The sequence below is a fragment of the Otolemur garnettii genome, unplaced genomic scaffold (assembly GCF_000181295.1).
Source record: "Otolemur garnettii isolate 467f Iridium unplaced genomic scaffold, OtoGar3 scaffold00187, whole genome shotgun sequence".
NCBI classification, from domain to species: domain Eukaryota; kingdom Metazoa; phylum Chordata; class Mammalia; order Primates; family Galagidae; genus Otolemur; species Otolemur garnettii.
Genome location: NW_003852582.1, coordinates 2,480,060 through 2,495,374, shown reverse-complemented (window position 1 = coordinate 2,495,374; position 15,315 = coordinate 2,480,060). Strand labels below are relative to the sequence as shown.

General features: G+C 50.0%; 2 protein-coding genes across 2 annotated transcripts in view; both read right to left on the bottom strand.

Annotated features, from left to right (window-relative positions):
- Positions 1-3,404: 3,404 nt before the first annotated feature.
- DLX1 (distal-less homeobox 1) lies at positions 3,405-6,876 on the bottom strand. Its single transcript, XM_012812079.1, has 4 exons — positions 6,756-6,876; positions 5,657-6,036; positions 4,813-5,012; positions 3,405-3,676 (listed from the first exon to the last, which is right to left on the bottom strand). Exons 1-4 carry the CDS (start codon positions 6,797-6,799, stop codon positions 3,422-3,424), a joined length of 879 nt encoding a protein of 292 aa, XP_012667533.1. The 5' UTR covers positions 6,800-6,876; the 3' UTR covers positions 3,405-3,421.
- Positions 6,877-11,094: 4,218 nt separating this feature from the next.
- Positions 11,095-15,315, bottom strand: part of METAP1D (methionyl aminopeptidase type 1D, mitochondrial) — an 85,669-nt gene continuing 81,448 nt past the window's right edge. The window contains exons 7-10 of the mRNA XM_003800872.3: positions 13,942-14,039; positions 12,604-12,651; positions 11,666-11,744; positions 11,095-11,539 (exon numbers count right to left, since the gene is read on the bottom strand). Coding sequence (XP_003800920.1) covers positions 11,461-11,539; positions 11,666-11,744; positions 12,604-12,651; positions 13,942-14,039 — 304 coding nt within the window. The 3' untranslated portion in view covers positions 11,095-11,460. The remainder of the gene's footprint in view (positions 11,540-11,665; positions 11,745-12,603; positions 12,652-13,941; positions 14,040-15,315) is intronic.

Below are 15,315 nucleotides of genomic sequence, written 5' to 3'. Positions count from 1 at the left end.
AGTCATTTTGATAATCATTAAGCTGTGTGTAACCTATTTCAGAAGTGTTTTAAAATGAGGTTCACATTTTTTGAACAAGGGAAAAAATCCCAAAATTGCATTTTGCCATTACAGACTCATACATAAGGAAAGGTTGTGTTTTCTAAGTGACAATTGTTAAGACATAATATTCAAAATCAGTATTTAATCATTATAATGAGGTATTGTTTAAATATAACCACCTTTAGATTATTCATAGTTTAATTAATATACTCATTATGAAAATCTTTGAATCAGATATTTGATGAACTACTTGTCAGTAACAAGGCAGCATTAATTAGGCCTATATTGAGATTAACACTTTTTAAAAGTACAACCGCTTATAATTATAATAGAGCCTAACTAAAGACCGCCTTCGTTGAGCTAAAACTAATAATTTCTCTATTTGAACTGTTAGCAAGAGATTATTAAATTAGTATAAGCTAATATCTGAAAGTATTAAAATCTGCTTGACCAAACAGATTTTGCTTGTGGCTTGAGGCATTGGGCCCTCGCTGTTGTCTGGGGGACTGGAATTCTCTCCACAAGCAAAGTCCTATCTCCCAGGGGAATCCAAATCTGGGAAGACCGCTGCCCCGACGCCGCTGGAGTCCAGACTGAAAAATGTGTTCCCTCTTTCAGTTTTGAAGCGGGTCAGACTGCCCACACCCTGGTCTCTGAGATTTGATCTCCCCCATTAGTACTCATGGTTCAGGGAGCCATTGGGAGAGGAAAAGTCCCAATCCCAGGCCCAGAAGGAGCCTTGAGCCCCCAGTTTATCTTCCACTACCCCGCTTGTTTCCTCCGCAACGCCGTCCCCCCCCCCACACACACACACACCCAGCCCCGCCACTTCCTCCTCCCCTTCCCAAAGGGCGTCGGAAGAGCCGGCACATCTGATCTTTCACCAGCACCAATTGAAAAATGGGTGCTTGTCACAACACAGATCACTGCCTTCCAGGCTCTGCTCCCCACTGAGCGCCTGAAAAGGCCCCCCCAAAGGTGGAGGGCCAGCCCCCACGGGCAGAAGCGTCGGAACGCTGATACCGGGAAAGCAGAAGTCCTGCAAAACAGCCAGTCTGGGCCTGCAGCTTTCCGGAGTTGCCTCTGCTCGGTTGCTGGGTCAGGAGTTGGGTTGGGGTTGTGATGGAGTGCAGGGCCATGAAAAAGGGCGCCAATTTGGTTCTAGTCCCTTGGAGGGAACTGACCTGACCGCTTCATTGGAGGCTTCCCCATAACAGCCTGGCCTCGGGACTCTGGGACTGGGATGGAGTAGGGTGATGCACTTGACTCTGGTCAGATGCCTCCCCCATTGAACCTCTTTGTAGACACAGAGAAAAGCCCTAGGTCATTAGACAGGGCCTTTCTCCCTGTAGATGGGGCCTGGGTGGCTCCCTGGGGCTGGGCCCTGTCCCCTGGAATGCACTGATTGATTGGGGGTAGCCTTGCAGACTTATCCTTCCAGGCCAAGCTTGGCAGCTGGCAGCATCTTTTCAGCGACAGAATCTTGCGCTTCCCGGTAGGTGAAAGCTGGGAGGCAAGAAATTCGGGTTGGAGCTAGTGACAGAGCAGTATTTCTGTTTCATGGCCTCCAGAGAGGTGGCTGGGTGTGGGAAGGACTAACATCCTTCAAGCCAGCTGACTTTGAACTCCGCCTTTACCTCTTCTCAGCCTGTCTTTCCAGTCCTTTTGGTTCGTAGGCTCTCAAGCTCTGCCCTGCCACACCTGTTCCTGAGCCCCGTTACCTGGGACCCTCATCAGGCACTCTCTCCCCACCCCTTCAACTCAGGCAGAGTTCAGATACCTTAGGGGTGGAGGGAGCAAGGCAAAAACAGATCCAGTGGGGCTCCCCACAGGCCTCAGATGATATGCTGGTGTCGAGGACGCTGGGTGCCTCCACTCTGTTCGCATAACTGGAGGCTCTGCGCTACCTGTCTCCAGAGGGGGAAGTCCGGCCTGGCCCCCTCGCACCCTCTCACACAGTGCACATGAGACAGCAGCTCTTTCTCTAAATCATAATTTTACTGTCTCAGAGAAACTTTATAACTTATTTACAAAGTTCTTTTTCCCAAGATACAAAGCAATAAGTTAACATTCTCAATATAAAACTAAACTTTGACATAGAGAACACAAACACGGTTGATTTCAATTGATCACATTTTCCAAATTTCACAAGTAAATGTCAAGATTCTCTTTTCACAAAGCATGAGGTTTTACAGCCACACACGACAGAACGGGAAAAGGCTAAGCTTGTGCAACATGTTTACAGAACAATAATAATAAGAATATGTACAGTGATTAGATCCTGCACTGAAGACTGTGTGTTCAGTGTGGTGACTGGCATTATTCTGTGAGCCTCTAGAAATTTTTGTAAAACTGCTTTTGTCTTACTTTAAAGCCCACTAGAATTAGGGTGCTTGTTCACTGACGCCTGCCCGTTCGTTTCTCTCTCCGCTGCTCATCAGTCCCTTCTCTCTTTTTAGTCAAGGAAGAAATTAGGGTTTTCCTTCTTGATCTGGCAAAGCAACCAAGAGTTCCTCCAGAGATGAGAAAATTGTGCTGGCTTCATTTATCTTTTTAAAACTTTTAAAAACAATACAGAACATGTGAAAAATGCAAATCATCCGGCTCCAAACTCTCCATACCAGCGAAGTACAAAACTTACGGTATAAATTAAAAAATCACCACGTCCTCCCCATTCGTTTTTCCGAGTGCGTTTAAAGTAAACTGTGCCCCACAGAACCTCGAATTGGCCACCACTCAGCCTCAGGTGAAGTCCATTCCTCAATAAATAAAACCCCCTCCCTCCAATGTCCCCCAATTCCCAAACAAGCTACACAGATGGTCAGGCAAAACACCCCAGGATCCGGAGACGGGCGTCCAGCAGGACCCGTGCGGCTCGGACCTGATAACTTTTTGCAGAGGGCGCAGAATGAAGACAGCGGAAGAAGGAGGACCTTGACTTCGTCAGCACACAGAGCAAAAAAAGACAAGAGACTGACAGGACAGAAAAGAGCTTTTGCTTTTTCTACATTGTTGGTGTTTTGTTTTGTTTTTCCTGATAGTCCCACAAAGCTGAGGGTCGGCGGGTCCGGTCGAGTGGGTTAGTCTTGCTGCTTAGTCTCGGGGTGGCTGTGCCTGCCCTCCGAGGCCACTCTCCGTTGTCACCGCTCGGCCCAAACCCGGGTTCCGGCTGGAGCCTGAGCGCTGGGAAGTCGCTGGGCCGGACCTCGCAGGGATCGAAGGAGGCGGAGGGTGTCCTGCCTTCACTTTGCTTCTTCTTCCCTCCCTCTGAGCCCTTCTTTTCCGGGCCCAGAGCGCGCCGACTGGGTAGACTGACCTGGAGGCGGGAGGGGCCCGGGCGAGGGGGGGGGGGAGACTGGAAAGAGGCTGGCGGGCAACCTCACATGAGTTGGGGTTGCTGCATGGCTTCTTGGTGCGCCGAAGGGTACCAAGACGTGTAGCTGGGAATGTAGGACCCTGCGCTTCCGCCTGAGCCCTTCCCGGATGAGGAGTTAGGGTTCCAGCCTGGCGGCACCGGTGGGGAGCCAGCAGAAAGGGCTCGGCCGTTGGCCAGCGCACTACCCTCCAGAGCCGCCCCTCCCTGCTTCATCAGCTTCTTGAACTTGGAGCGCTTGTTTTGGAACCAGATCTTGACCTGCAAGAGCGGACAACAATGTGACTCGGGCTGGGACCACTGGGCCTACCTTGGTCTTGGGGAGGAAAGAGGGGACTGAAGGACAGTAGAGATAGGGAGCTCTCCCACTGCCCTGAATAAGCTGGCAGCTCCCTGCTGGAGGTGGAGACCGCCCTCCAATAAGTGCCAAAGGCTCAAAGGCCAGACCGCTGCCGCCGGCCTAGAGGTGCAGCTCTCGGAGAGCCATGGGGGAGTGGTGGTGGTGAGGGATGTGCCGGGGATCCAGGCCTTAGCCTGCCAGGGGTTCAGTCTGACCATGGCTACCATCTGCGGAAGACGCAGATCTAGCACAACACCGAGCCAGTAATTCCAATAAATAAAAGAATCGAAAACCTGGGAAAAAGTCGAGGAAATTTATTTGCAAAGCGACCCACCTTCTCTTTGAGCTGTCTTTTCTGCCCATGAGTGAGTTGGTGATTAACTAAAGGGACCGCTAGCTGTTGTTGAACTTTTCCTTGGCCTCAAACAATCTTTCCCTAGGGTCTGTTTGATTTCCCCGGATCTGCTCCAAATCCCGAACCTGACGTTGGAAACCTGCGCTGGCCGCGCGGTCAGAACGCCCTTGGGCTCTCCAGAGTTTTAGAGAAATCCGGGAAGAAAGGTCCCGTTTCTCCTCAAGGATCTGGGACTTGAGAGGTGAGAAGGCGGAGGAAAGGGTTCGCCCCCACCCCCCTGCCGGGTGAGAAGGAGGTGGAGGAGGAGGAGGGGGACAGAGGCGCGAACCCAAGCCCAGAATGATTAGTCACACACTTTAAAGGCAAAGGAGGGATTAAGCCCGAGTCTATTGTTCCAGTTGTTCAGGCACGTGTGACCTCAGAGTTCCCAAACAAAACGTCTGGGGAAATCCTTCCTGCGCCCTAATCAGATTGTCCAGGGGCTGAGGGCCAGCGGCAGGCAGCTCGGGGTACAAAGAGCAGTGACAGAGCTAGGGAAATAGAATGAGGGAGAAAGCTGAGACGCTCAGCGCCAGAGGTGAACACACACACACACACAGTGACACCCCGACCCTGAGGCCCAGCGAGCAAGAAATGAAACCCCTGGCTCAGGCCGGCCGCGGGAAGCTTGCTTGGCGCAGCGAAGTGGCAGCTGCGAGATACCTGCGTCTGCGTGAGTCCCAAGGAGGCCGCGAGCTCCGCCCTCTCGGGCAGAGCTAGGTACTGAGTTTGCTGGAACCTCCGATTCAAAGCCTGCAACTGCAAACTGGAATAAATCGTCCTGGGTTTGCGGATCTTTTTCCCCTTGCCGTTGAAGCGCACTTCACCGCCTTCCACCACCGTGCTCTTCTCCGAGTCTGCCCCTGAAGGGACAGCAGAAGCGGGAACCGTTGTTAATGTGAGGGGCCGCCTTTAGTACCGACAGCCAAGACCAAGTGGCTACCGAGGGGTGACTGGGGCAGGGCTGGGAAGAGAACATTCAAGAAACTCTGAAAGGTATGGAAAGGTTCCCTAAAGTCTGAGGGCTTGTCCTGGGTTGCTGCAGGCGGGATAGGGCTGTTCCCAGGAGCGCTGCTCCTGCCTTTGCAGAGAAAGTTTGCTATTTTGCAGGCGGCAGTTGAGGTTTAATTACCCTTAATTGCATACATTGTTTATAGCGCTACGCAATAAATAATTACCGAGACTAATACTTGCACATGTGGGTTTCTGTTTTCCAGCGGGGCATTGTGTGCTTTACGCACCAAGCCGCCCAAAGGCCCAGCCAGTGCTAGGAAACGCTCTCGGATTTATCCTTTACTGGAGAGTTGTAAATTGAGTGGATTCTTTAAAATTTTCTTTTTTTATGACAAGGATCCGTAGACTGACATTCGAAACCTCTAGTGCTCCCGCGTCCTCCCTACCCCCCCCCACCTCTGTCTCCCCCTCTCCTCTCCTTCTCTCTTTCCCGTTCTCTTCTTTCTCTCTCTCCCGTGTACCTCCTCTCCCTCTCCCTAGCAGGCGCACGTACCTGGGTCCTCCAGGCGGCTCTGGGCGAGGCTGGCGCTGCCCGGGTAGGACTGCACCGAACTGATGTAGGGGCTGGACGCGTGGCTGCTGACCGAGTTGACGTAGGGGTAGCCCAGCGGTCGGGAGAAGGACGAAGCTGAGCTGTAGGCGCCGTCGGGCTGCGAATGGCCCGCCGAGTGTAAACAGTGCATGGAGTAGTGCCCGTGGGACATGGGAGAAGGAGACATTTGCTGGTTGGGCGGCCCAAACTCCATAAACACCGCCTTGCCCGACACGGGGCTGTTGAGACTTTCTGGCATGGTGGTCATGGTCATCTCTTCTCGCGGGGTCTGGGTATGGGACTTTGTCTCCTCTGCTTCCCTTTTGGGGGTCTCTATGTTTCTCAGGACAGGAAGGAACCCAATTTAAGCGGAACAGGGGTTTTCACTTTCCATTCATAAGAAAATGGAGTTTGTCTCTTTGAAAAGTCTAAGCATGATGCTGCCGAGCTCCCCAAACTCGGTTCAAAGCTTTGACTCAGCCAAGGTCATAAATATTCATGAGCTGGCGGAGCTGATTGGTCCGCTGTCTTGCATAATCACTGGGGATTGGTCCGAGGCGCTCGAGCTCCGCTGGACTAGAGCGGTCGAGGCGGCCGGGCCTCGGGAGAGAAGCGAGCGCACGTCCGGGCTGGGGCTCCTCTGCAACAGAGCGCGCCGGGCGGGGCGCACAATGGGCCGCGGCGTCGGAGCCGGGACCTGGGCGGCCCGCGGCTCTTTGGCTTCCCCCCTCCCTCGCGCGTTTTCCTCCCCAGAAACCAACCAGCGGTGCCGCCGCCCTCTCCTCTACTGTCCCCACCCTTCGCCCGCCTCCAACGCGAGGGACCCGGGGCCGCTTCTTGTCGCCGCCATCCAGTCGGGAGCGGAGCGGGAGCGACTCAGGAGCCTGACCGCGGCCTCCAGAGCCCGGAGTCCCGCACTGGGGTGCGCCCGAGGAGGCTAGCAGACTGCGGTCCTCCAGAGAGCCTAGTGCCTAGCGCAGCGCCTCCTGTTCTCGCCTCCCTGGCCCGGGTCCGCGGTGCCACATCCCTGGGGTCGGGGTTTGGGGCCCTCCGGGCGAACTCACGCCGCCGCCGCCGCCGCCGCTCCCTGGGGCCCGCTCGCATTTCTCCAGGCCCAGCTGGCCACTCCAGCTCGAGGCTGCACAGGTCTGATTAAAGCAGTGCACTCCGAGAGCCAGGAAGCTTATCCTCCCAGGAAAGGCGGCCGCACCGCCCCCTCCCCCAACACACACATCCTCTTTCCCTCCCAACCTTCCTCCGCCCCCCTCCCCTCTGCGCTCCCTCTGGGCCTGGCGCTCTGGGCTCACTCGCCCCGAAGTCGCGGCGCAGCGTGCAGCCCAGAGGCCCGGGAGCTCCATTCTGCTAGGTCTGCGGACTCCAGGTGGTCGATTTTTTTTTTGCCTCCTGGAGTCTGCTAAGAGCACCTAGGGTTTCGGAGTCCCTGGGGAATACGAAACCTTCAGCAAAACCAGGCCTGTGGTAGGCTTGTATGTCTGCGTGTACACCTATCTCTCGTTGTCACCCAATAATTTTCTCACCTTCAGTGACCAAAGTGGGCGCCACTGCGCCGGGGGGAGGGGAGCAAGAGCTGCCCCGGCGCCTTCTATCATCTGGGATAGAAAAGCGCACAACCACCACCACCCCCACTACGACCGCACAGCCGCCCCTCTCCCCGCAGCGTGGGGCACGTCACCCTGGCTGCTAGGGGATGTTGGTTCCCCGTCCTGCCAGCCCACGGTGAATCCCAAATTACTTTGTTAGGTAATTAGAAAGTGTTGATAATTATTTCTTTCATAATTTAGCGGTGTGATGGGAACGGGGAAATGATCTTGTGAAAGTTCACACGTGCAGATGTATTAGTTACTGATTCATTTGATTAAATGGTAGTCTCAAGTGCTCAAATCCGCAGCTGAAGGCGCCCCATTAGCATAACACTGATGTTTAATTTTCATACGCATAATTAGCCATATATTTAACACTAATAGCAACATGCAGCCTTTCAGCGTTAAACAGCCCGGGATTTGATCTGGCCTGAGCTGAACCTTCGTCGTTGCACCTTCCCCTGTCTGGAGTGTGCAATGATCACAGGACAAACCTCTGTAATCAAGCACATTTTGGCAGAGGGAACACCAATAAAAATGAACATTCAAAACAAATTACATCGGTGCTGTCGTTACAGATACTAGTAGAGGGGGTTTCTCTCTTTTTTAACTTCTGTAGCAGCTGCTGCCGCCCGCATAATTCCTCTCCTTTGGTTTAAGGGCATGATGCTAGGGGCAGAAGTATTTCAGGAAGCGTGGTTGGAGCAAAAGGAAAAACAAACAAAAAAAAAAACCCAAACAACAACAACAACAACAAAAAAACACCCGGTACTCCAAACCATTAACGGGTTTGCCAACGTCTAAAAGATTTTTTTTCCTTAATCGCCGAACCCCACACGGTGAGGCTCTGTGACAGCAACCAGCTAATGACTCCGTCACCACAACACGGAGCCGCTCGGCCAGTCCTGGTTTCCGAGTCGCACTTGTGGTTTTAATTGCTCCTTTCTAGTGCCTGTTTTGGGGCGTGGAGTGCCTTGCCGCGTGCCCAGCACAGCTGCTCGGATGCTGCACGGGCCCCAGGTCTCTCGTGCGCGCCTTGAGGGCCCTGCCCACGTAAGTGATCTCCGCGGTGGACTTGGGGTCGGTGTTGGGATACGGGAAAGCGGAATTGGTGGCTCTCGGAGCTCAGGGCATAGAGGGAGGAAACCCGACAGCCGGCCTAAGAACAGTTTATTAAAGAGAATTGCAAGTTGGGGAAGGGAAGAGACCGGGTGCACTTTGCAGCGGTCTCTTGGGTGCTCTGTCTCTCCACCTCTCAAGGGGGATCTAAGACTTTCTCCGCGCAGGGGTCCTGGCTGGCTCCTGGGAACAAAAATCCGGCGGTCGCCCCCTCGGGGACACGATTTCAGAGTCTTATTTAATTTAAAATTGAATTGCGTGTGGGGAGGGAGTGTCTACATGACAGACTTATTTCTTAGGCCAGAGAAGCAGGTCAGGGGAGGGGCGCCGAGCCTCCCGGCCTTAGCTAACTTCTCCAAGTGAGATCTCATCTGTCTGCAGTGAGCTTGCAGGGAAGCCCTCCCACCCCCTACTGCTAAGGCGACACCTGTTTTGAAATTCCGGTTTGCTTAGCTGGTTGCGGGTCCCAGCTCTGAGAGAAAACAAAACTCTTCCATTTGTCCTGAGGGTCTCAGATTCTTAGTGGATTCTGAGTAGAACCTCCTGGGAGGTCACCTTAGACCTGGTCACCTTGGATCACCTTGGAGGTCACCTTGGATCCTGGATGCAGGCGGCCCTAGTGGCGTTAGCTGTAGGCACAGTTGGCTAGAATCCCGTTGGGCTCTGAGTGAGGTTTGGGGCCAGTTCAGCTGGCAGAGTGGCAACGAGTGGGGACACGGTAATTTGAAATCTACTTCTTAATTTCTTTTTCAGAGCATGTTAAACGGGAGTTGTTCTAATTCAAGTTTGATACCTAGGGAGCTGCTGCGTGTTGGCAGTTTGATGCTCCTGCACGCGCGCACGTTTAGGTTGGTCACTTCAATAAGTGGGATTTTAAGCCTGTCTCATAAATACCTCCACCTCAAAATAATTGCTACACAAGCAGTGTGTTACCCAGTGGTTGGCAAAATCCTGTGGTCCTAATAAAACTGTCCTTGGGGAACCTGGGAATAAACCGATTGCAGATAAAATACACCACTAATGGATGCAATCCAATTGCTTTAGGAAAAAAGTGAAGTCATTCTCCAGCAAACTTCTCAAGGCCACTGGGGCCCAGTTCTCTCAAGAAAATCCGGACTGTTCTAGGGCAATATCCCCAGTGTCTTCTTGGCCACCTCCAAGCAGATCTAAAGTTTTTCTATGAATCTTGTGAATCCTCAACCCCTCCCTCATCTTTTCTAGCTCTCAATCCCACTAACCTCAGACTCAGCTCTATACAAAAATCTACATCCTGGATGCAGAGAAGCTGAGCTGGAGGAGCTGGGGGGACAGTCAAGAGAACCCCCTGTTCAGGGCAGAGCTGGAACTCATTAACTCTGGAAGCCCACTCCTTGTCCTCAGTTTCCCATCTTTTCCCCCACCCACCATTCTCAGTTACACAAAAATAAGCTGGCTCTTGGTCTCAGACAATGCCACCTGTCCTGGTAACTACAGGTGCCCACCTTTCCTTGGTGCTCCCTGGAGCCTAACCTCTATTTACTCAAAGGCAACTTGCAAAACTTGCTACAAAAGAAACAAGAATTAGCACAACCAGTGACCATCTGGACCCTGTTACTGTACTTGAGTTCCTAAAACGGTAACTTGAAGGGGACGGCTTCCTTCTGTGCTGGTAAAGGTGCAGGCGCTCCTCACCCTTGAGTCCAGGTGTGAACAGGTACTGAAGAGCTAGGCAAGGGAAGAGAGGGTGTCCGGACAAGCATGGGCCTTGGGAAAGTGTGAGCCCTTGGATCCTCCTTCTGAAGAGGGTTAATTAAACCCTCCAGCTCCAATCCCAGCCAACTAGACCCCTGCCCCCAAATATGCGGGTATCTTCCTTGGCTAGAGTCTTTTGGGTTTCTCGAAACACTACCTATGGGTTTGGGCAGCGCCTGTGGCTCAGGGAGTAGGATGTCAGCCCCAAATACCGAAGGTGGTGGGTTCAAACCCGGTGCCGGCAGAAATGCAACAAGAAATAGGCGTTCGGGCAGGCGCCTGTGGGCCCAGCTCTCCGGGAGGCTGAGGCAAGAGAATCACCTAAGCCCAAGAGCTGGAACTTGCTGTGAGCTGTGACTCTACAGCACTCTACCGAGGGCACAAAGTAAGACTCTGTCTCTTAAAAAAAAGAAAAGGAAAAGAAACACTACGGGTTCATAAAGGGCCAGTTGGGGACGGGTAGGTTTAGGAACTATACTGCCCACTAACTCTCCACACACTTCATTTCTGGGCGACCGTGCGTGCTTGCTTGCGTGTGTGGTGGAAGAGGATCTCAAACTTAACCTCCGGAAAGAACTGCGCGGACCTGGAAAGTCGCGTTTCTGTACTGTTAAAACCCTTCGGGCTAAACCCAGGGCCCACAGCCAAGGAAATGTTTGTAATCAATGCCTCTGTTTGCGAGTTGATCTTTTCATTGCACGATCTCGATGAAGGGAGAAAGAAACCGAAGGGCTGGGTGGGGACAGGTGCTGGTCTCTGCAAGCGTCCTCAGGGCCAATGCAAGAAAGGGAAGAAACGGATTTTTTAAAATTCCCACCTAAGAGATTCCGAGGTTACTCTCCGCGTGCACGCGTGTAAAAAGTTCAGACACTCAAAATTAACCACCCACCCCCTCTCCCTTCAGTCAGAAACCGAAGGCGCGCAGACACAATGGGTTTAAGGTTTTTTTGTTTGGTTGATTTTATTCCCCCTAAATTTGGGAGTGTCAGGACAAGGGAAAGAGGAAAGCGTGCTTCTTCTGCAATCTCTAGTCTCCCAAATGAGGGCATCCCGATTCTCCTCCAGAGTCGTTTCCTAAGCTGAGAAACCGAGCCGGGCCGAGACCCGTCTTTCAGCAGCCACACGGCCCTGGCAGGGCTCCAGATCTCAGTCCCCAGTTGTCCCCGCAGCCGGCCGCATTTTTCCAGGACGCTATGAGGTGCTAGGTAGGTTAGCGGGCGACTTGGCATCCCCATTTCTTCCAAGAGTTCTTTAGCTGGATTTCAGCAATTTAGAAAAATAAGACGCTGCCCTTTGTGACCTTCGGGTTGCTCCTTAGGCCTCGTAGGGTAGTTTGGTTAGGATCTGCGCGCCCTCCGACGTGATGAGAATAGTGTGCTCGAACTGGGCAGACCTAGAACAAACATCAGCGGTGAGGACGCAGCCAGCGCCTGCCCGCCCGCCCGTCCGAACTTCAGCGCCCTCGGCCCAGTGGTCCTTTCCCAGGCAATTTAAAAGCTACTGGGCAGAAAGCACACACCTTTGATTGTCTAGGGAGATTGCAGTCCATGCATCCTCCAGAACTTTAAATTCTGGGGATCCTTCGGTGATGATTGGCTCTGTAAAGGAGAAAATATTTACTGCAGTGACCTCACCAGATTCTTGTCAAACATTGTTTGGGCTGATTATCAAAAAAGAGTAAGAAGGTTCTCCCTCCCTCCCCTCAAGTGCTTCCCCCACGGGGTTCATGTTGTCATCTTGCAAGGGTTGATAATTGATGTTGCTTACATAGTAGGCTACAAACTAAACAGTAGGAAGAGGAAATGCTACAGCATTCAAAAATGTATGAAGTTGCCTAGTTCATAATTTTTTAGAGAAAGAAGGGCATTTTAATCAAGACTTAATTAGGACCCCGTGGATAATAACCACCCAAACACCAGTCCCACTTATAAATACCAGTCACTTTAAAAAAATATTTGAATTTTTAAAACACGCTCAAAATGTTCATTAATCAGCAAATAACAATTTTCTTATTTCACTCTAATTGCTTCTCCATTAAATCCCACAGTCAGAAATACGATGCCTTTGCAGCCCTAGGTGATTGGAATTTGGTGGTGACACCAATCACATGGGCCGCCACCGAGCACACGCCACTTGCTGACAAGGAGCAAGGGACATAATCGCCTCTAGTTACTGGGTGTTAATGAAAAAACAAAACAAAACAAAAAACCAAACATCACATTATTCTAGTAACAGAATTAGTGGTTGGATGGCTGCCTTCTCCTAAATGTGTCGGTAAGTATCTGATTTAGGAAGATGGGGCTCAAGGATATTATTTAATCAGATTTACTATGCATCTGAATTATTTCATTACGCTGATTGGCTTTATTAGTCCTTCACAGGACTGCCGGGCCTAGGCCAGCACCACAGCTTCTGCCCAGCAGCTATGGTCCTGGGAAGTGGAGCTTCAGCATTTACCTATAGTGAATGCCATGCCCTCCTCCATCAGCAGATCATTGTCATTTGCTGCAAAACAAAAAACATGGGGTGAGGTGAGAATAGAAAATGGGGAAGACTGAGGGAAACACAACCAAGAGATCTGGGGCCCCTTTAAACTTGTTATGTTTTTTTCTTTTCTTTTAAGGGAGGAGGAAGGGTGGAAGATTCTAGAGTCCGGAGTAACAACCAGGGCTTAAACACAGGGTTCCTGGGCCTCACTCTCTGTACTATTCCTGCTCTAAGTCAAAAGTCCCCACCCCCAGAGTCTGCCAAGGCCTGGCAGGAGTGACCTGAGTGTTTTAGACACATGTTTGGCTTCCTCTCTTCCTCCTACTGTCCCCCCGGGCTACTTGCTGGGTCCTGACCCTTGCCCCCACCAAAGAGAAAGAAGTTTTGGGAAAGGAAGCAAAGGGAGGGCAGCCTCCTTCAGTGCAAGTTGGAGGAGGTAGGGTCTTTAGCTTCAAATAATTTAATTCCAGGTATTGACATGGTATAGGGGACAGGGCTGATGACACTCTTCTACACTCCCACCTGGACCTCTTCTGAGCTACCTCAAGCGAGGTTCTTCGGCCAGGAAGGGGTTCTGACCTGCTGGATCTCCAAGGACCCTCCAAGAGATGGTTCTCAGGCAGCACTTCCTCTATGGACCAATCCTACCCAAGACTAAATTTCCTTTGGTCCCTGTCCAGGAATGCACCTCTCCTGAAGGTGATCTATAGAGCTACCTCCTGTTAACCCAAATCGTCTTACCCTTTGGGTTCACGCCTGCCTTCTCATTGTAGGGTACACACCCAGGCAGTGAAAAACAGTTCCTTCTGGGAGAAGGAACATAAGGTGGGCATAATCTAGAAATCACTACAGAATACATGCTGCTAAATACATCAGCTGTCAACGCTGTGTAGGATGTGATGAAGTCTAACCACAACAGTCAGCAGTTAGAAAAGGGGGTAGAAACAGAAAAACAGAAAACAGTCATATGTGCATGCTGCTGGGACATTGATGCAGTGCTGTTTTGTTTTTAGTAACTTTTTCTAGACAAATACCCCTTGTGCCTTCCAGCCATGCAACCCTTCAGGAGAAGACAAAACACAAAATAAACCTTATTTTGGGGCTGAAAAAAGTGCTGGGCTCTAATCCAGTAACATAGTAATGTGCTGGTTAAAATTGAGTAGACACTCCCTCAACAGCCTCATTTCTCTGTTTCTCCCCACACGCACACACAATAATGTGGATTCAAAGTTAGAGGAAGAGCTTCAGGAGCAGAACTGCCATATCCTGATCCTATTCAAGAAACAGCTTCCCAATTAACTTTCTTACCATGATGCCAAATTTCTGGATGTCCATGAAAGTAAGATCCAATTCCATGTCCTACAAAATATGGACACACTTGCAAACCATTCTGATGAGTTATGTGGCTTTAAAAATGACCAAAAAATATATGTTAGGTAAGTTTTTAATGCATACTAACACAAAAAAACGTTATTTAAAAATATTCTCTGAAAAAGAAAAAAGTCAGTTATGGTTACAGTCAGATGATAACAGTAATATGTTTTCATTGTTCTTCAATAATTTTAATTTTTGCTGTTGCTTGTAACAACTCCCTTTGGATATATGAAGAATGAATGTATGTACCTAGCACAATAGTTTGAGTTGTTTACCTTAATACAGTATTCAAACAAAGCCCCTTTTAGACAACAAATCAGTGTGTACACACACAGACTGATATACAGAACCAAGATGTATATATCATGCAGATCATAAAAACCTGCCTGGTTTTTATGGGGTTTCATGAAAAGACTGTGCAAATTACTACTGGTTAGGGAATTAGAGTAAAAAAATACAATATGGAAATATGACTTTCTACTTCTGTGGTTTCCTTTATTTTTCTCTATTTCAAAACACTACACATCTTACAGATGTACACAGAAGGTTGAATCTGCTTTGTCAACATTCTTGAAACCCTCTGAAACTTTTGTGGTCATTTAGGAATTCCAGTCAAGACCTACACCACTAACAAAATTCATAAAGAATGCTTTTTAATGACAATGATGCTTAAGAGACGCTAACATTATAATTCCTCTTTGTCATTGTTGTTTTTGGGGACAGGGTCTCTTGTTACTCTGGCTAGAGTGCAGTGGTCTCTCATCATAGCTCACTGCAACCTCAAACTCCTAGGCTTAAGCCATCCTCTTGCCTCAGCCTCTGAGTAATTGGGACTACAGGTACATAACACCACATTTGACCAACTTTTCCATTTTGTGTAGGGATGAGGTCTCACTATGTTGCTCAAGTTAGTTTGAACTCCTGACCTCAAGCAATCCTCTCACCTCAAACTCCCAAAGTGCTAGGATTATAGGCATTAGCCACCACACCCAGTCTGTGTTCCTAATTCTTAATGTTTCATCAGTTATTTTTTATATGCAAATGTTTTGGCTTCTATCTATCCCACAGAAATGAAACCTAGCACATAAAATCCAACCTTAAAATCTTCACCTATAAGGTTGAAAAGTTGTTGAAACCAGGCAAATATGTTTATTTTATTTTATTATTTATTTATTGTGAGACAGAGTCTCACTATGTCACCTGCTGTAGAGTACTGTACTGTCATAGCTCACAGCAAACTCAAACTCTTAGGCTTAAGTGATTTTTTTTTTTTTTTTGAGACAGAGCCTCAAGCTGTCCTCCTGGGTA